Consider the following 22,397-nt stretch of genomic DNA (forward strand, 5'->3'; position numbering starts at 1 on the left):
GGAAAAGCCCAACCAAGAAAGGCGAAGAAACCTTGACAACCAGCTATCTCATAACGCACAAAGTAGATGAAGGGTCCAGGTGAAGGGTCTTGACTCAAAATGATGACTCTTAATTTCTATCCATAGTTGTTGCTTGACCTGCTGATGTTCCTCCAGAATCCAGCATCTGCATTCTTTTGTGTTTCTAGTCCTGACTTAGCCAGAAGTGTCAAAGCTGGCAAACCCTAACCTTCAAGAACTACTAAATCTTTTCTAAATTTAATGTCGATAAGTGTGAAGTTATCCACTTTGGTGGCAAAAATAGGAAAACAGATTATTATCTGAATGGTGGCCGATTAGGAAAAGGGGAGGTGCAACGAGACCTGGGTGTCATTATACACCAGTCATTGAAAGTGGGCATGCAGGTACAGCAGGCGGTGAAAAAGGAGAATGGTATGCTGGCATTTATAGCGAGAGGATTCGAGTACAGGAGCAGGGAGGTACTACTGCAGTTGTACAAGACCTTGGTGAGACCACACCTGGAGTATTGTGTGCAGTTTTGGTCCCCTAATCTGAGGAAAGACATCCTTGCAATAGAGGGAGTACAAAGAAGGTTCACCAGATTGATTCCTGGGATGGTAGGACTTTCATATGAAGAAAGACTGGATGAACTAGGCTTGTACTCGTTGGAATTTAGAAGATTGAGGGGGGATCTGATTGAAACGTATAAGATCCTAAAGGGATTGGACAGGCTAGATGCAGGAAGATTGTTCCTGATGTTGGGGAAGTCCAGAACGAGGGGCCACAGTTTGAGGATAGAGGGGAAGCCTTTTAGGACCGAGATTAGGAAAAACTTCTTCACACAGAGAGTGATGAATCTGTGGAATTCTCTGCCACAGGAAACAGTTGAGGCCAGTTCATTGGCTATATTTAAGAGGGAGTTAGATATGGCCCTTGTGGCTACGGGGATCAGGGGGTATGGAGGGAAGGCTGGGGCGGGGTTCTGAGTTGGATGATCAGCCATGATCATAATAAATGGTGGTGCAGGCTCGAAGGGCCGAATGGCCTACTCCTGCACCTATTTTCTATGTTTCTAAACCATAAAATTATTTTTAAACTTAAAAATATTTTACCATAATGCACTTAAAACACAAATAAAACAATACCTATATTAATCTGAATTAATTAACACTTATCTTAATCTCTCAGGGTTAAAATTTCTATTGGAATGAAAGAGAAAGCACTCATCATGTGAGGTAAAATTTGACTTAGGCTTTTTGTGAAGATTCCTCATCAAAAGTAAAGGGAAAGTATCAGAATTCCAGACACACTCACTGGATTCCAGCAGTTGAACAAATAGCAATGCGCTACCTGCAATGTTGTTACTTGCATTAATGTGAACATTTTGGAGGAATGAACATTCTCAGGGAACGGAATCTTCAGGGATATTCACTGCATTCCCAGTGCTCATGCATTTTCTAGAGAAAAAGGGAGGGATAAAACTATGGTGGAAAAACTTACACCGTAGCACCAGAATGCAAGTATTTTCCTGAGGTGTATATGAAGGTAAAATTCATATAGATTTTAGTAGTGTTTTCATTGAAAGCCAATGACGTAGAGTTGGGGGGAGGCATGAGACTTGGAACAAACTGTCTTTGTATAGCAAAAGTAGTCTATAAAAACCAAAGTAGGACTGGCAAGTGAATGTGACCAGCTGAGGTAGTTAACTTAGTTCGCAAGAACAGGCTGAGTCAATCGGCTTGTTCCCATGCTGTATGACTTTGTGACGCTAAAAACAATTGATTTAAAGCTCAAAGAAAGAAGAATTTCCAAAATATTGCAGAGTGGGGATGAAGTTGCAGATAAATAAAATCAGCCTCTGACACCTCCAGCAACATGGACACCAGTTGAACCTAACATAGGAACTGCCTAAACAACTCTATTTTGACCTGTTGCAACATTCCCGCTGGAGCTTTTGAGAAGCCGGAAGGGCGGTGATTTGTTTCTGTGGTTTGCCCTGGAGCACGTAGTAAAAACGAAACAACTGAGGTTTTTAGACAGTTCAGGTCTGAAAAAATGGTTTCTTCATATTACTGGGCCAAACCATGCTGAGTTAATATTGATTGACGTGAAGAAAGCTCACAACTGCAGGACCAAATGCTGCCTAATCTGCCCAGTCATTTCCATCAACTTGACCCCTAAGCAGCAACAGAGTCACTGCTACAGAAAAGTCAATACTGAAAAACCTCCAAAGAAAACTCTGGTCTCTCCAACACTTCACAACCAATCCAATAACTCCTTAACCAACAGGAGCATCATAGTATCCATGGTACCTGGTTTGGCCACCAAAAACACTAATGAGAATGGCCAGGAGATCCATAAGTTAATAGACATAGAAACATAGAAACATAGAAAATAGGTGCAGGAGTAGGCCATTCGGCCCTTCGAGCCTGCACCGCCATTTATTATGATCATGGCTGATCATCCAACTCAGAACCCAGCCTTCCCTCCATACCCCGTGACCCCTGTAGCCACAAGGGCCATATCTAACTTCCTTTTAAACATAGCTAATGAACTGGCCTCAACAGTTTGCTGTGGCAGAGAATTCCACAGATTCACCACTCTCTGTGTGAAGAAGTTTTTCCTAACCTCGGTCCTAAAAGGCTTCCCCTCTATCCTCAAACTGTGACCCCTCGTTCTAGACCTCCCCAACATCGGGAATAAGGTGAGAAAACATAGGACTTTTTTAGTTTCTGAGCACTATCATAGCTCATTGAGGGATAAACAGCTTTATAGCCATCTGAAGAATAAGATATAAGACCAGCAACTGTACCCAGTACAGCATCTTCATTGTCAGCACTGTCAAGACTTTCCATAAACCAAAGTCTCAAGGACTTACCCATCTATGAGCCATGAACAGAGGAGATCTCATAATGGCTCTGAGACAGTCAGTGCTCCTTTACAGAGCAACTTGGAGTATCTGTTCATCAATACTGTGTCCTGAGTGCCCTTGACTCTCTGCACATTTGCTACAACCTCAGTGCTGTCATAAGAACTGGTGGTAAAGGCTATCCAACAGTGAAACAGAAAAAGGCTTCTGGTGCAGGCAAAATCTCAACCAGTACTAAGTACTAAGATACTGTATGATGGAGAGCTATCCCTAATGTCATCTCACAACCTTATCTCTTTTATGTACGCTGACTGGATTTCCACGATAACGAACAAAGTATCCCCATTGCTTCCACCCTGGTTCATAGGAATTTATAGCTTAAGACTGGAATTAGTGGCCTAAGAATGCAACTGGCGGGAAGATACTGAAGGCCAACACTCTCCAACAGCAATATCTACAGGTCAATCACAAAACGGAGTGTGTGAGATCCTATTAACCACACCAGCACTACACCCCACCCTGCACCCTACTCATTCAAGCTGCTCCATCCTTTCTGGTAATATCCTTGAATTTCCAGAGGACTCGTCATCCATTTCAGAACCTCTAAAATGCAGTGTGATTGATCTTGAAGGGAAGTATCTTGCAATACAGTGGGGAAAGAATAGCATACCAGAGCCGACAAAAGCACAATGGGGTGAGTGCCCATTTTCAGTGCTATACCATTCTGTAAACCTCAGAAATAATGAAATGGAATGTGACTGTACTGTTGAATGACATTGAACAATTGCTAGTTGATTTGAATGAAGCAATTATTCTGAAAGGAATTTGTAAATTCCTCTATAAAATTATAAAATCATTTAGAAATTGATAGGTTAATCGAGGAAACTGAACATAAGTTTATTACAGGCAAGTCATATTTTAAAAATGTAATAACAAGTGGATGGATAGACAAAGGGAATATTATATATGGATTTTCAAATGATGTTCAATGCGCTGTGACCAATGGAGCTCTTGGAGAAATGCACACATAGAGTGAGGATGTTTCTAAATAGATTATTTTTACTTACAAATGGGAAACAGATTGAATCCCCGCCCTGAGAGTCAGTGAGAGTTGTTCAAACTGGAGGAAGGATCAGAACAACATACATACACTCTAAGTGCTGAGATGGCCTTTGTCCCCAACTTGTGTGGGTGATTTTTAAATAGGATTTTGCAAACATGTTTCAAAATTTCTTGACAGCATAGTGAAGGAGATTGTAGAGATGGTGCAATGAACTACAAAGCACAGGAGTTCTTGACAGGGTAGTCAGATGGCTTCGCACTTTTCTTCCTTCCCTTGTACTTGGATTTTTGTAGGATCAGTGTGAATTGATGATTGATCGTCAGCACAGACTTGAGCTGAAGGGCCTTCCTTGGATGTGTTTCTCTGTGATTTGAGGAGGACGTGGTGAGATTAACAGATTCAATTTTCGCAGGTTTCCTGACATCCGTGCTCAACACTCACCTGCTTGCTCAGTCTCCTTCTACCATGAATGGGCTTTCAAGCACCAACATCCTCCACAACTCCGGCCTTCCCAGTGCAAACAATATTACACAATGGCATCTGAACAGGCCCCATCCACTGTGATATTTAACAGTTTTAAGTAATACCCTTAACCAAATAAATATGAACATTAAAATAACAAAGGGGATTCAACTCATTGGAAATTAGATATGCCCAGGCTCCCCAAGCTCAGTGACATTTAAAATCTTTCAGAGGCAATTTCAAAGTAACCACCCAATTAAAGGAATATTAAAATTATTATAACTTTTAAAAAGCAAATACCTGAAACTAATTAAAACCAAATAAATATATTAAAGTACCAAAGGGAATTCAAATAATTAGGAATTGCCTGCAACTTACTTCTCTCCCTCAAACTCTCCTTTGGAGTAAGTGGAGTCACCAAGCCTGCTGATCTAATCTGCTATAGATTTGACAGGCAGATTTTAACTCCTTTTGCTGTCTCAGGGCAGAGTTACGTGAGATTTTAATGAAATAGTTTCCTTTTTTTGCATGTTTATTACTGCGTAGAGTTGCTAGTGTTTCCCCATGTCAGCGGCAAGTAGCTGGGGCGGCTGTGCAGAGTGTGTGTGAACGTGAAAGCCTGAACTTTCTTAGAGATACTCAGCAATGACTTCATATGAATATTGAAGTCTTCATGGAGTCCAGTGCAGAAGCACAAATGTTCTGCCGTTCCAGCTTAGAATTCTGTCTGTTGAACCTACTATAAATTGCATATTGCACTTTCAGATGGAGAAGTAACGTAAAGATTTTACTCCTCGTTAATGAAGGATGTAAGTAATAAAGTCAATTCAATTCACAAGCTCACAGTGAGCAAACAATTGAAGTTGCATAAGACACTTGTGAGGTTGAATTTGGAGTATTGTGTGCTGTTCTGGTCACTTACCTACAGGAAAGATGTCAATAAGCTTGAAAGAGTGCAGAGAAAGTTTATGAAAAACTTACCCCTAACATCTCCTCTGTACCTACTTCCAAGCACCTTAAAGCTGTGCCCTCCCGTGTTAGCCATTTCAGCCCTGGGAAAAAGCCTCTGACTCTCTACACAATCAATGTGGATCAACTAGAACTAAAGGTTATAGGTTTAGGGTGAAAGGTGGAATATTTAAGGGGAATCTGAGGGGAAACTTCTTCATTCAGAGCATGGTGCAAGTGTGGAACAAGCTGCCAGTGGAAGTGGTAGATGCTGGTTCAGTTGTAAAATGTAAGTAACTTTTGGATAGGTACATGGATAAGAGGGGTATGGAAGGCTTGATGGTTCAGGTAATTGGCTGAGAGGCCTGTTGCTGTGCTGCGGTGCTTTCTGAGTCTTTAACTCCATAAAGTAACAGTGACAGGATTGTAAAATGCTGGAAACTAGAGTATTGGTAGGAGTGGGAAATTTCTTCTGCTGTTTTACAGCTAGAGTCTTATCCAGTGCAAATGAGGACCACTAGCACAGGTGAGGCAGAGCTATTCTGCACTGAAAGTTCCTGCCATCACAGGTCGTCCTCTCGTAGAAGTTAGAATGCCAAAGGAAAAGCAATTTTCAAGTAGAAGGAAATAATTTTAGTTTGTTCTGGCAGGCTGATAGGATGAATGTTCCCTTTCTGTTGTGTTAACGTAGTTGGTTCCAGCAGAGACATGTACGTGTATACCCAACTCCTCATTCCCCAATTATCCAATTATAGTCTTGGAAAAACCATGTTTCTCTGTCTCATGTTCCCACTATTTTCCAATGAAAAGAGAACTAGACACTTCAAACTTAAATTCGTAATATGTTAAAAAGATAAATAAAACCATCTAAATATAAACTTTAGTTCAGATATGATGAGTGGAGAATAAGTATATTGAAAGTTCAGTTATCACATATGTTTACATCCACTTTTCCTTTAAATTTCAATTGCACTTTTCTACTTCCTTCCGCATTATGTTGATGGGATGGTGAAGAAAGCACACAAAATGCTTGCCTTCATGGTTTGGGGCATAAAATGTAATAGTTGGATGTTACATTGCACCCTTACAAAACACTAGAGATTCATGTGCATTTCTGCTCACTAAAAGGAGTACAGAAGCAATTCACTGAGATATTACTTGGATTAGAGAAATTTAGTTTTGGGGAGAGATGAAATAGACTGGGATTGTTTCTCAGGAATAGGGGAGGCCGTGTCATCTGCCAGTATGAGAAACATAGATATAGTGGATTACGAGAACCTTTCTCCCATGGTAGTTATATTGACAAAAAATATACACTTAAGGTGAGAAGAAAAGTGTGAAAGGGAGTAAGAGAGGGAAGTTTTATTATACAGATAATGGTTGATATTTGGAACTTGCTGCCAGAGGAAGTGGTGGAGCAATGTGCAGTCTCTAGGCGTAAGACAGACACTTAGGCAGGCAAGGCACAGAAGCATACAGACCTAATGCTGGGAAATGGGATTAGTTTAGTTGGTAAAGTGGTCTGTATGGATGCAATATGCCTGATGCACCTTCAATTACTCCAAAAGACTAAAGTAGGTAAATGTTACAGGAGCATCAAAACTAAAACCACAAGGCTTCTAAACAGCTTCCTCCCACAGGCAGTCAGACTGCTAAATAGCTGCTCTACCTGACTCTGCTTTGGACACTTTTAACTTGCACTGGACACTTATAACTTGATTTTAACTGACATGTGGCTGTTGTGTTTTACTATTTATTGTTATGTTTATTATTTAGAGTTGCATTTGTTATGTTATGATTGCACTGACCCTGAGAAACACTGTCTGATTCTGCCCTGCAAAGCTGATGTACGGTTAGAATGACAATAAAGTTCTTTGAATCTTGAATACTGAAAGGCTTTTATTCGCAGTAAAACGTGACCTCCATGCTGAGTGTCTGCCCCTGGACTGAGGAGGAGGAGCGGTGGGGAAATCGCCTTTTTTCAGGGATCTGTGGGAGGAGTCACAGGGGCAGTCAGCAGAGGGGCGTGTCCAGACAGCTAACCCAGTTACAACATATATCTATGGTTTACCACAATGCCAAAGGGCTCATTCTGTGCTTACTTCAAATGTTCAGGAAAATTCAGCAATAGACCTTCAACACAGGTCTAAAAGTACTCCTTAAAAGTTTGTAGTCAATGAATAATCATCTCTTAAGAAATAGCAGCAAATCACATGATAATTCCACTATTTTTAAGGGTTCACTGGGGGATAGCACAATAGCATAACAGTTAGAATAATGCTTTATGGTGCCAGTGATCATAAGATTGGGGATCTATTTCCTCTGCTCTCTGTAAGGTGTTTGTATGTTCTACTCATGACCATGTCGAATTCCTCTGGGTGCTCTGGTTTATTCCCACTCTCCAAAGAAGTACAGGTTAGGGCTAGTAAGTTGTGGGAATGTCGTGTTGGCACCAGAGTGTAGTGACAGTTGTGGGCCGCACCCAGCACGTCCTCTGACTGTATTAGTCATTGATTCAAACATCGCAATTCAGTGTATGTTTCGGTGTTTAGATATACAGGGTCTCGTTAACTTGTGATCTCGTGGTGTCTCTCTTGCCTTAGCGAACCTGTCCCTTTTTATCCCCCTGCTGGGGTATCGCCTGTCCATCACTTCAAACAGTTCAAGGTTCAAAGGGGGGAGCCGCTTCAGACAGCTCTCTCTCCCACATCCCTTCATTACACATCTCCAGACGCTGCTCCATTGTTCCTTATCTCTCCTTCCCCTGAGGGCAGGTGGCAGACCAACTGCTGATGCCACTGATGCTAGCCCAGGCCAGCAAACATCTTAATTTTATGTGTATTCTCGTAACAATATACACGGGATAAATATTGGGTAATTTTTAAATTTTTTTTATTGATCCATTAGGAGATATTGAAGAAGCAGAAAGAACAGCATGAAGCTTTGGTTTCCTCCTTGCAAAATGAACACCTTCAACAAACACAACAATTAGAGGCTAAGTGGAGAGAAAAAGTACGGTACGTTACATTCTACAAAATAGCACTTGGCTTGCACTGAAATATGTATATTACAATCAGCTATGAATCTTGAACCTATGTCATCATATCAAAAGCTTACCCTGGGTGCAATACAAACTGCTAGAGGAAATCAGCAGGTCAGCCAGCACCACCTGTAGAGGAAAATGGACTGTCATCATTTCTGTTTGAGACCCTTCATTGGTGTTGTGTATTTAATATTTCAATAATATTTGAGCAATGTTGTAAGTATGTTGTTTGATTAAGCATTCTTGTTGGTGTGGTGTAAGTAATTCATTGCAGGTTATATGTAAAAATAAGTAAATTGCATACGTCATGACGCTACCACGTGGTGCTGTACTTAAAGTAAACACAAAGTTAGGCTCACATTTCAGACTCCTTCTTTGTTTTTCTTTCAATAAATGTTATGTTCTTGAGTTATTAAGAATGGTGATGAGGTATTTGTAAAACAAACTGGAGATGACTACCTACCTGTTGAAGTGCAGCAAGATGTGAAAGTTTTTTTGAAAAGTGCTGCGAGATGTTCAAGTTAAAAAAGCAGTGCAGTATATGTCTTCAGAAGGGAGAAAGAGAAATAATCAGGTTCAGAAAAGGAAGAAAATGGAAGAAATCACAGGTTCATAAACAGTGTGCACCGGGTGATAATAAACATAAAAAAGAGCAGAAATGGCTGACTACGTTGGAAAGATTGATGCATTTGCTCACAAAACAGATAATTATTCAGATTGAGCTGTATTTTAAAGCAAATGGAATAGCCAATGAGAAACAAGTGTCAATTCTGCTGAGTGCATTGGATTTCAAAGCATAAAGTTTGCTTAGGAGTTCGACTGCTCCAACCAAACCAGCTGAAATTAGCTTTGCTGATATCAAAGTTACGCAAGGACATTCAGATCTGAAACCATTATTGACTGTAGAACGCAGATTCAAAATGAAAGGGAGTCCACTTCAACATCAGTGGCTGAAAGGAAGAAGTGCTCTGACTATTGTCAGTTTGGTATTGGCCTTAAGAGATCATTTATTTTGTGGAATCTTACAAGAAAGTATTCAAAAATGGTTCCTACCTGAAGCACAACTTACATTTAAAACGGTAATTGAAATGGCTGTATCAATGGAAACGGCTGACAGTGATGCAATTGAGTTGCAGTCAGAAATGAAAGTGAGCTTGAGCAAAATAGCAAAATCTAGACAGAAACCAGCATGACCAAACAAATTGTGTTACCATTATGGCAGGGGCTCACATACACGAGAGCAATGCAGATTTACAGGTGAAACTTGCAGAAAATGCAACAAAGTAGGACACTTACAAAGGGCATGCCAGGCAGACAAAAAATAAATGAACTGCACAGGGAAGAGAAAAAGATTTTTAAAAAAACTCAAGTTGCATTTTCAAAAAGAGCACTAATTTGCATGCTGTTGATGAAAAATCTGATAATGTTGAGAGTGGTGCAGGACTGAGTGGCCTTGAGATTTACGAAGTGAAAAGTTAACAATAGACAAATGATGTTAAATGCAGCATCTCCAAGTTTGTGGATGACACAAAGCTGGGTGGCAGTGTTAGCTGTGAGGAGGATGCTAAGAGGATGCAGGGTGACTTGGATAGGTTGGGTGAGTGGGCAAACTCAAGGCAGATGCAATTTAATGTGGATAAATGTGAAGTTATCCACTTTGGTGGCAAAAATAGGAAAACAGATTATTATCTGAATGGTGGCCGATTAGGAAAAGGGGAGGTGCAACGAGACCTGGGTGTCATTATACACCAGTCATTGAAAGTGGGCATGCAGGTACAGCAGGCGGTGAAAAAGGCGAATGGTATGCTGGCATTTATAGCGAGAGGATTCGAGTACAGGAGCAGGGAGGTACTACTGCAGTTGTACAAGGCCTTGGTGAGACCACACCTGGAGTATTGTGTGCAGTTTTGGTCCCCTAATCTGAGGAAAGACATCTTTGCCATAGAGGGAGTACAAAGAAGGTTCACCAGATTGATTCCTGGGATGGCAGGTCTTTCACATGAAGAAAGACTGGATGAACTGGGCTTGTACTCGTTGGAATTTAGAAGATTATGGGGGGATCTGATTGAAACGTATAAGATCCTAAAGGGATTGGACAGGCTAGATGCGGGAAGATTGTTCCCGATGTTGGGGAGGTCCAGAACGAGGGGTCACAGTTTGAGGATAGAGGGGAAGCCTTTTAGGACCGAGATTAGGAAAAACTTCTTCACACAGAGAGTGGTGAATCTGTGGAATTCTCTGCCACAGCAAACTGTTGAGGCCAGTTCATTGGCTATGTTTAAGAGGGAGTTAGATATGGCCCTTGAGGCTACAGGGGTCAGGGGGTATGGAGGGAAGGCTGGGTTCTGAAGTTGGATGATCAGCCATGATCATAATAAATGGCGGTGCAGGCTCGAAGGGCCGAATGGCCTACTCCTGCACCTATTTTCTATGTTTCTATGTTTCTATGTGGCTTACACCAGAAGAAAACGGCAAATTAATTAAAATGCAGTTGGATGCTGGCTGGGCTGCTTCAGTTGTACCACAAAATGAGTTTGAACAGCATTTCAAAGATGCTGAACTGAAGCCCTGCAGATATCCAACTAAGAACTTACACTGGAGAAAAGCTAACTCCTGTGTGAATGACATTTATAACAGTGAAATACAACAATCAACAAGCCACATTGGGCATGTATGTGGTAAAAACAGGAAGGTTGGCATTGTGGGAGTGTGAGTGGAGGAGATAACTACAACTTGATTGGAGATCCATCCACATCCACATGTGGCATGCCACATCCCCAGCAACAGAGTCAACTGAAAGCAAAGTAAGAAAGGCACTGGATCAAAGTTCAAATTAAACTTTATTATCAGAGTACATACATGTCACCATATACTACCCTGCGGTTCTTCTTCATACTTAGCAAATCTATAGAACAGTAACTGTAAACAGGATCTGTAAACTGTAAAAAAAAAACTATGCAAATGCAGATAATAAATAAATAACAATAAATATTGAGCATAAAATAACAAGTTAGAAAAGTCCTTAAATGAATGTAGTTATCCCCTTTTGTTCAAGAGCCTGATGGTTGAGGGGTAGTAACTGTTCTTGAACCTGGTGGTGCGAGTCCTGTGGCACCTGTACCTTCCACCTGATGGAAGCAGTGAGAAATGGGTGGTGAGGATCTTTGATAATGGATTCTGCTATTCTATGGTGTTTCATGTAGATGTGCTCCGTGGTTTGGAGGATTTTACCTGTGATGTACTGGGCCGAATCCACTACCTTTTGTACGATTTTCCGCTCAAAGGCATTGGTCCTCCCATATCAGGCTGTAATGCAGCCAGTAAACACATTTCCTACGACACCTATAGAAGTTTGCCATGATTTTTGATGAAATGCCAAATCGCCACAGACCCCTGAGGAAGTAGAGGCGCTGTTGTGCTTTCTTCGTAATTATCTTTATATGATGGGTCCAGGATAGGTCCTCTGAGATAGTGACACCCAGGAATTTAAAGTTACTGACCCTCTCCACCTCTGATCCTGGTTCATGGACCTTCTGGTTTCCCTCTCCTGAAGTCTACAATCAGTTCCTTGGTCTTATTGACATTGAGTGAGAGGTTGTTGTTATGACACCACTCAGCCATGTTTTCAATCTCTGTCCTGAATGCTCATTCATCACCACCTTTGATACAGCCCAGGACAGTGATGTTATCAGTAAACTTGTATATGGTGTTGAAGCTGTACTTAGCCACACAGCCATAGGTGTAAAGTGAGTAGAGCAGATGACTAAGTACACATTCCTGTGCTGATGCAGATTGTGCAGGAGATGGTTTTGCCAATCCAAACTGACTGCTCAACGTGAGGAAATCCTGGATCCAATTGCACCAGTTGATATTGAGGCCCAGGTCCTGGAGTTTACTGATTAGTTTAGAGGGAATGATGGTCTTAAATGCCAAGCTATAATTAATAAAGAGCATCCTGATGTACGCATTTTGCTGTCCAGATGTTCCAGGGTTGTGTAAGAGCCAATGAGATAGCATCTGCTGTAGACTTATTGCTTCAGTAGGAAAATTGGAGTGGATCCAAGTCGCCACTCAGACATGCTTCAACACCAGTCTCTCAAAACACTTCATCAGTATGGATGTAAGTGCCACTGGGTGATAGTCATTTAACACGCTCTTTTTGGGCACCAATGCATACGATTGAAGCATACTTGAAGCAGGTGGATACCACACACTGCCGGAGCAAGGGATTGAAGATATCTGTGAATACGCCAGTCAGCTGGTCAGCACAGGTCTTCAGTACTCAGCCGGGTACTCCGACTGGATCAGATGCTTTTCTTGGATTCACTCTCTTGAAGGCAACCTGCACATCATCTTCAGATACGAAGACCAAAGGATCATCAGGAGACATGAGGAGTGCACGATAGTTCCTCCCTGTTCTAGTGATCAAAGCAAGCATAGAAGGCATTGAGCTCACCTGGAAGTGAAGCTCTGATGTCCCCTGTGTGGCAAGATTTAACTTTGTAGGACATTACGGGCATTCCAACCCTGCCACAATTGTCAAGCATCTCCCATTGATTCCAGTCTAGTCCAGAATCCTCACTTCGCCCAAGAGTTGGCTTTCCAGAGATCATACCTGCACCTCTTGTAGCATTCTTGATCTCCAAATTTGAATGCTTTTGATCTGGCTCTCAGCAGATTCCAGATTTCATTGTTCATCTAGGGCTTCTGATTGGGGAAAAACCCTGAACAATTTTGAGGGGACACTCTCACTCAGAGTTGTTTGAGTAAAATCATTACGGACCCTGGTGTAGTCATTCAGGTACTCAGATGAGTTCTTAAACACGGCCCAGCCCACTCCTGCTACCACTTGTTAATTATCTTGATCTCTGGAGCCTTGCTTTTTAGGCTCTGTCTGTATGCAGGTAGTCGGATTACTGCCTAATTATCTGACTTGCCAAAATGCAGTCTCAGGAAAGAACAATAGGCATTCCTTATCATAGTGTAGCAATAGCCTAATGTGTTGGGACCTCTGGTGCAACAGGTTATATGCTGGTGATAAGTGGGCAGAGTTTTCTTCGAACAGGCCTGGTTAAAGTCACTAAATATAACTTGAAATGTATTGGGCTGGGCTGGGCTGTTTCTTACCTGCAGATGACATTGTGCAGTTTTGCAAGTGCTTGCTTATAATCAGTTGCTGGTGGTATGTAAACTGCAGTCAGGATCATGGATGAGAACTCCCAAGACAAAGGGAATGGTCTACATTCAAAGTTCTAAGTCAGGGTAACAAGAAGTTGACTCAACACCAACGAACAGGTATTGGTGCCAACCTCTGTCCCTTTGGTGGACAGCATATTGGATCAAGGAAGGACCTGCTCAGAGGAATCATGAAAGTGACGAAAACAGTGGTCTGACTATGAAGGTTTTTGTAGGCAACATATCTGATAAAGATTCTGAAATGTTACTCAAGCAGTTACTTGCAAAATGTGGCTTGGTTTTAAGCTGGGAGAGAGTTCAAGGAACTTCAGGAAAGTTGCAAGCATTCGGCTTTTGTGAATATAAAGAACTAGAATCTACTCTGCATACATTAGGTTATTGCATGAACTTCAAGTGGGAGACAAAAAGCTGCTGGTAAAAATAGATGCAAAGAGCAAAGCCCAGATGGATGAATGGAAAGCCAAAAAAAAAGCAGTCAATAGATTTTTCAGATGATATTGTTAGTGAGGAAACGATGAGAAGGCAGATTGTAAAGGAAGTAATGGAAGGACGAATAAAGGAATATTCCAGTGAATTAAATGCACCTTCCCAAGATCAAGATGCACATCCTAGAAAGAAGAAAAAGGAAATGAAAGAGGACGATGGTATACATGCTATGGAAATGGAAGAGGATAAACGAGACCTAATTTTTCAAGAAATTTGCAAAATCATCAATACCCACAAAAAATTAGGAGAAAGGAAGGCAGGAAGTTAAAAAGGAGAGAAGCAAGGATCGAAGTAGATCCAGAGTAAAAATCCAAGAAAAGGAAAATAAAGGTGTCCAGAGCTATCAGAACCACTTCCTACAATCTCAGATTCAACACCTACAACCACTACAGAGGGGGCCCCAGCACTTGGAACTGTTTTCACAGCCGCAAGTCTCACCTGCCAAGCAGAGTGATCCCTCTTGACAGGAAAGACATTATCCCACAGGAGTGAGAAAGCCTTCACAGCATCTTTAAGCCTGAATGGGATAATTTAAAATTTACTATGTAGTGGATGTCTGTATAGCAGTTTCTTTACAGAGTATACTGTGTATATAGTTGAGATGCATTCTATATTGAGTTGAAGTTTATGCCTAAGCAAGGAAGAGTGTTGTGTATTTAATATTTTTGATTAAGAATTCTTGTCTGCTTAAATAATATATGTTATATTTAAAAATTAAGTGAATTGCATACATCATGACACTACCACGTGATACTTGGCACCTCACTTAAAGTAAACCCGAAGTTGGACTCACATTTCAGACTCCTTTCTTTTCCTTGTAATTAATTTTATATCGTATAAAAATATACAAAGTTACAAAATATACCAGCCAGGACTGAAAGAGGGTAGATAGCCAGTATAAAGGTGTGAGGAGGAGAGATAGGGTGAGAACTGGCACTTGATAATTGATACTAGCTACCTCCCCTCTATCTTTCATTCCAGATGAAAGGTCTAGATCCAAAACTTTGACGGCCTACTTCCCTCTACAGATGCTCTCTAACTTGCTGAGTTTCTTGTTTGTTGCTGCAGCTTCCAGTATCTGCAGTCAACTGTCTCTCCATTACAATATTATAATTGTTTTAAATTTTTTTAATGTTGTTAATGAGTTCCACAGATTATAAATGTGAGTTTTACGTTTACAATTTCACCTGCTTCTTCCCTGCAAAGCTGCTATTTTCCAAGGAAGTTTTAGTACTCTTTTCAGAGTTCACAGGAAAAAAATAAATTTTGACTATTAATTTCTTAACAGACTTTCATTGGTGCATATTACTATGGTGTAAATATGACCACATTTTAACTGCATATCTTGAATATTGCAAGATTTTTGTTTACGTGTTCATGACCAAATGAATTTGGAGTAGGTATAGGTGACAGGATTAAAACTGCTGTGCCATTTAGCAAGATCATAACTGGTCGCATTGTACCCTCAATTCTGTACTTCCATATGTACTGATAAATTTTCATTCCTTGCTTATCAAGGATTTACCTCTGTGTTAAAGTATTCTGCCAATTCTTTGGAGTGAGAGTTTGAAGACAGATGAGCCTCTCAGAAATATACCGTATATTCAGCTCATCTCTGTCTTAAATAGATGATCACTTATATTTCAACAGTAACTCCTAATTCCAAGATTCTCTATACATCCTCCCTAAATTCACCATGTCAAAACCATTAAGGATCTTACATTTCAAACATGTTTTCTCTTGCTCTTCTAAACTCAATCCAGGTACAACCTAATTCTGTCTGGTCTTTTCTGAAAAGACAACACATCTGTTTCAGTTATTAATCCAAAAAACTTTCTCTGAAATGTTTTCAAGCCAAAATTATACGTAATACAAGATGACATCCTCATTTTTGGTTTTTTAATGTACCCTTCCAAAATGGAGCATTTCATATGCACATGTGGACCTCACGGGCAAGATGAGGATTTATTATTCATAGGGTAAAATATGTGCCCCTGAGGCAGGTGCTCAGAGGAAAGGTGTGTGAGGTGTACTGGTCTTGTGCCTGGGGAGGACTGGTGGCAGACGCAAAGGACAGCTAGTATGCTGTGTGTGTGCAGTTTGCTCATGCGCTGTTGTCTACACATGTGCATTGTTCTCCCCCTACCCTAAATGTGAATACACCAGTTAAAACCATCTCCCACATGCGTGCTTTTATTTAATTGATTGTAGTTCTGCACAGACACAACAAATTGGTGACGAGTACAAATCTGAATGTCAGAGAATATCGCCCACTGCACTGACGGTTACGGGACCAAACAGTGAGTTAAACAGCACGAGGAGGCAGTCACAGACGCTAACAAAGTAACTGTGAAAGACGCGCTGAATTTGAAGCGAAAATAACGTGGCAATGGCTTCAGTCGGGAAAGTTGACGAATTTGAGCGCGCTAATGAAGTCTGGGAGTCATATATCGAGAGAGTTGACTTGTTCTCTCTCTCTGTCTCTCTCTCTCTCCCCCTCCCCCTCTCCCTCTCCCTCTCCCTCCCCCTCCCCCCTCCCCCTCTCCCTCTCCCCCTCTCCCTCTCCATCTCTCTCTCTCTCTCTCCCTCCCTCCCCCCCCCGCAGCCCATAGGATGATGATGGTTCCTTTCAGTCAGTTAGTGGGGTGGGACCCCACTCCTCAGAAAGGAACAGAGTGTGTGTGAGTTGATTTTAGGTGAGTAGGGGGTTGCACAGGTCCAGACTCACCCTCTCGACATCCCCTCCCGGATCCAGTGGCATGGTGGGGTCCAAGACCGCTGGGGGAAGTTCTGTTGCAGTGAATGGCCAGACCAAGCTTCGATGCAAGGGATGTCCTTTCCGCGCTTCACGGCACGTGTTTGCTAGCTGGCCATTGACCCTACGAGAGGGTTCATCCACCCTTTGACAGGTCTTGTTTTTTGTCCTGCAGGGTGTCTAGCTACCCTCCTCACCAGGCAAGCCTGACCTGACTTCTTAACTTAGTGAGCCCAAGAACATCTAGTGCATTACACAATTCAGTAACCCCTGAAATGCCAGCAAGCAAAATGTTTGATGAAATTGTTACAGTTTTACAAAATCACTTGAGCCCTAAACTGCTGGTAATAGCTGAGGAATTTAGATTTTACAAAAAAGATGAAAACCCTTCTGAACACATTGCAGAACTGTACAAACTTTCCCAGAGCTGTGACTTTAGAGATGGACTTTCTGGTGGATTAAGGGACAGGCTTGTATGCAGCATGCATAGTCAAAGCACTCAAATGAGGCTACTGGCAGAAAGAGACCTAAACTTAGAATGGGCATTGATCATTGCATTATCATTAGAGACTGCAGTAGAACTACAGAAAAGGAGGTTTAAATGTGAAATGCACAAAATATCCCTGAATGGTGCAAGAAACCAAAAATGTTATCAATGCGGCAAATCCTCCCATGATGCAAATAACTGTTGCTTCAAAGAAAAAGTCGCAGAACATGTCACAGACAAGGTCACATTTGGTTCTGTCTTCACTAAGGAGGACATAAATAATCTTCCAGAAATAGTAAGGGACAGAGGGTCCAGTGAGATGGAGGAACTGAGCGAAATACATGTTAGTAGGGAAGTGGTGTTAGGTAAATTGAAGGGATTGAAGGCAGATAAATCCCCAGGGCCAGATGGTCTGCATCCCAGAGTGCTTAAGGAAGTGGCCCAAGAAATAGTGGATGCATTAGTGATAATTTTTCAAAACTCGTTAGATTCTGGACTAGTTCCTGAGGATTGGAGGGTGGCTAATGTAACCCCACTTTTTAAAAAAGGAGGGAGAGAGAGACCGGGGAATTATAGGCCGGTTAGCCTAACGTCGGTGGTGGGGAAACTGCTGGAGTCAGTTATCAAGGATGTGATAACAGCACATTTGGAAAGCGATGAAATGATCGGACAAAGTCAGCATGGATTTGTGAAAGGAAAATCATGTCTGACGAATCTCATAGAATTTTTTGAGGATGTAACTAGTAGAGTGGATAGGGGAGAACCAGTGGATGTGGTATATTTGGATTTTCAAAAGGCTTTTGACAAGGTCCCACATAGGAGATTAGTGTGCAAACTTAAAGCACACGGTATTGGGGGTAAGGTATTGGTGTGGGTGGAGAATTGGTTAGCAGACAGGAAGCAAAGAGTGGGAATAAACGGGACCTTTTCAGAATGGCAGGCGGTGACTAGTGGGGTACCGCAAGGTTCAGTGCTGGGACCCCAGTTGTTTACAATATATATTAATGACTTGGATGAGGGAATTAAATGCAGCATCTCCAAGTTTGCGGATGACACGAAGCTGGGTGGCAGTGTTAGCAGTGAGGAGGATGCTAAGAGGATGCAGGGTGACTTGGATAGGTTGGGTGAGTGGGCAAACTCATGGCAGATGCAATTTAATGTGGATAAATGTGAAGTTATCCACTTTGGTGGCAAAAATAGGAAAACAGATTATTATCTGAATGGTGGCCGATTAGGAAAAGGGGAGGTGCAACGAGACCTGGGTGTCATTATACACCAGTCATTGAAAGTGGGCATGCAGGTACAGCAGGCGGTGAAAAAGGCGAACGGTATGCTGGCATTTATAGCGAGAGGATTCGAGTACAGGAGCAGGGAGGTACTACTGCAGTTGTACAAGGCCTTGGTGAGACCACACCTGGAGTATTGTGTGCAGTTTTGGTCCCCTAATCTGAGGAAAGACATCTTTGCCATAGAGGGAGTACAAAGAAGGTTCACCAGATTGATTCCTGGGATGGCAGGTCTTTCATATGAAGAAAGACTGGATGAACTGGGCTTGTACTCGTTGGAATTTAGAAGATTGAGGGGGGATCTGATTGAAACGTATAAGATCCTAAAGGGATTGGACAGGCTAGATGCAGGAAGATTGTTCCCGATGTTGGGGAGGTCTAGAACGAGGGGTCACAGTTTGAGGATAGAGGGGAAGCCTTTTAGGACCGAGGTTAGGAAAAACTTCTTCACACAGAGAGTGGTGAATCTGTGGAATTCTCTGCCACAGCAAACTGTTGAGGCCAGTTCATTAGCTATGTTTAAAAGGAAGTTAGATATGGCCCTTGTGGCTACAGGGGTCAGGGGGTATGGAGGGAAGGCTGGGTTCTGAGTTGGATGATCAGCCATGATCATAATAAATGGCGGTGCAGGCTCGAAGGGCCGAATGGCCTACTCCTGCACCTATTTTCTATGTTTCTATGTTTCTATAAAGAGAATGTGCAAGTCAGACAAAAAGCACAACCAAGTGAAAATTCTCAAAGACAAAACTAAGCCAATATATAAAGTGGAAAAGCATTCAAGGAAACAAAGAGACTAATAACATCCAATGAATTGCTCACCCATTATGACCCATCCCTGCCCATCAGACTGGTGTGCAATGCGTCCCCTTATGGCATTGGAGCTGTTTTGTCACACACTACAAAAGATGGATCTGAATGCCTGATAGCATTTGCTTCAAGATCACTGACAAGCGCAGAACACAACTACCCACAGATCGACCAAGAGGCCCTTAGTCTAGTATGGGGAATAAAGAAGTTCCACCACTACCTCTACAGACAAAAGTTTATGCTAATGACAGATTTCAATCCCAGGAAGAGAATTCCAGTGATGTCTGCTACCTGGTTACAACGTTAGACACTATTCCTAAGAGCCCACTCTTATGACATAGAGTTCAAGGGTACCAAACAACGCAGCAATATTGATGGCTTGTCACGTCTTCCTCTGTTGGCAACTGAAGAGAAGAAGTCTTCATACTGCAACCCAGCAGAGGTGTTCCACAACACAGTGGTGGACCAGTTGCCAGTAACAAATTCCGAAATACAAAGGGAAACGCGGAATGACTGGGCATTGTCAAAGCCTATGAAGTCACCATGCAAGGATGGCCAGCCCATGGTAACCCTATGTTTCCAGAGTTCTCAGTGAGACAAGACCAACTATCAGTATGTTAAAGAACCCTGATGTGTGGATCTCATGTTGGGGTTCCCTCTAAGCTGCATGCCAGAGTATTAGAAAATCTGCATGAAGAACATCCGGGTACAATCAAGGTGAAGAGTCTCGTCTGGAGCTACATGTGGTGGCCAGGAATAGATAAACAGATTGAAGACTTGACCAAAAGCTGTTTGGGATGCCAAAAAGTTCAAAATGCACCCCCACAGGTACCATTATACCTGTGGGTATGGCCATCTTCACCATGGCGAAGAGTGCATATTGACTTTACTGGGCCATTCATGGACTCCACGTTTCTGATTGCTGTGGTTACTCATTCAAAGTGGCTGGAGGTTATACCAATGAAGTCAACTACCTCAGCGAAGACTGTCTGCTCTGAGGACTATCTTCACCAGAAACGGCTTACCAGAAAAAATTGTGAAAGACAACGGACTACAACATATGTCAGAAGAGTTCCAACTGTTCATGAAGAAAAATGGCATCAGACATATAAAGTCAGCTCTTCACCACCCATCAATGGGCAAGCTGAAAGGGTTATCCAAACCCTCAAGAAGTCTATTAAAGCAACGGACAAGGAGGACAACACAAGGTGGACAACTTCCTTTTTGTGTGTTGAAACTTCATTCATGTGATGATAAATCAAGCACCTGCAATGCTGTTCGTGAACAGGAATCTGAGATTTCACATAGACCTCCTGAAACCAGACCTACGGACGAAAGTGCAGAATAAACAGTTCAGCCAGTTTCCAAGCGAAGCAGCTTCAAGATTGGACAGGAGTCCTAGCATGTGATCACTGAGAAGACAAGTGAACACCCGGCGATCAGACGTGGAGATGTCATGTGGATGCTCAACTGAAGATCACACCTGAGTCGACCATATCCAACAAGACGGACACATTACAGTCACTGGACTTACCTCTCACTGATGATCATGTCACTGACAGCAACGTGACTCCGCCAACCGAGAATGTTGTTTTCTTAGACAGGATACCTACCAAACCTGATGCCACTCCACACATCCACAGGTGCTATCCTGAAAGAAAGAGAGCACCACCCAGAAGACTATGAAGTTAGTTTTGGACTGTTATTGTGAAAGCATGTTTATTTGGGATATGGGTTTATAAAAGGGAAATTGAATGTTTTGTACATATACAGTTTTATGTTGATTTAATCTAAAGGGGGAGGAAGTGTAATGTACAGATCTATATTTTTTTAGAGAAAGGACCTCCTCCCCTTCGCACTATGTATTGATCTGTGCATGGACAGTTATCTATGCATGCGCATTGTTCTCTCTTTCCTCTGCAATGTGAATACACCAGTTAAAGCCATCTCCCATGGGTGTGCTTTTATTTAATATGTACATAGTTGTGCACCAACACAACATTGTGTATGACTTAGAGGACATCGCCAAGATAGGCTTCCAACTCTGGACCTCACGTACCTTAAATTATGTTAAATTAGGTCTACAAGCATTGTGAAAGCCTGCTTTACGAGAGTTATGCTTGCCAACTGTGGGTCATGTGATTGTGATCCAAAATCCTGAAAGTGGTGTCCAGAAACATGCTATAAGGCAGCACTGAGTGGGCCTGAATGTTAGCACTGCAGGCACAGAGAGCCTAGAAGGTTAAGACTAGAGTCTATGTAGAACTCACAGTAAATACTGCATATTCATCTAAAAATTGTTCTTCAATAAATTGAAATATGTGACACACTAAGTAATTTCATGTCACCATCCTTTTGTCAGAAGTAAATCATCAGGATGCACACATTAATGCATTTGTACTGTGGACTGTAAATTGCTGTAAATGGATCTTTTGGTGTAGCACACCATATCCCATAGCAGATGTTTTAATTAACTACTTACCACTGCATTAGTAATAGCAGTCTTGGTCCATATAATCCTGAGAGCCATTAGTGCACAGGGCATGTATGTATAAAGTCAATTCTGAAGCCAGCAATGGTAATAGCATAAATGAGATCATTATGATTTGTTATTCACTTTATCGATTTATGTGAATAATATAAAATTTGGCACGTTAACATACTGTAGAATTTTAATTGAGTAAAAGATGCAGAGCAACTGATTCAATAATCGTGTTACGCCACCTATTTCTAGCATGAATGCTGTGATGGTATTATTCTGCGGCAGAAAGTATCAAATGGCAGGTAAACCTAATCTACTGAATTACTTCAGTAATTCCTGATATTATAAAGGGGACGTTATATAATGGTCCATTTTTGTTGTCACAATTCTCCCAAAGTACATACTTACAAATGTCTCTCAGTTTTAGATTTCTATACTTGCCTAACAGCTTTTACTCTCAACTAAACATTTTGTGTGAAGCCTTTTCAAAATAGAAACGAAAGCAGAGCAATC

General features: G+C 41.7%; 1 protein-coding gene across 4 annotated transcripts in view; it reads left to right on the forward strand.

The window, feature by feature from the left end:
* Positions 1-22,397, forward strand: part of LOC134343457 (protein FAM184B-like) — a 223,521-nt gene that overhangs the window by 167,014 nt on the left and 34,110 nt on the right. For all 4 annotated transcript variants that reach the window (XR_010017230.1, XM_063042166.1, XM_063042167.1 and 1 more), the window contains exon 8: positions 8,250-8,359. Coding sequence is in view for 3 of the 4 variants with exons in the window: in XM_063042166.1 (XP_062898236.1) it covers positions 8,250-8,359 (110 nt within the window). In the remaining variant the exon portion in view is untranslated. The remainder of the gene's footprint in view (positions 1-8,249; positions 8,360-22,397) is intronic.

The sequence above is a fragment of the Mobula hypostoma genome, chromosome 3 (assembly GCF_963921235.1).
Source record: "Mobula hypostoma chromosome 3, sMobHyp1.1, whole genome shotgun sequence".
Classification (NCBI taxonomy): domain Eukaryota; kingdom Metazoa; phylum Chordata; class Chondrichthyes; order Myliobatiformes; family Myliobatidae; genus Mobula; species Mobula hypostoma.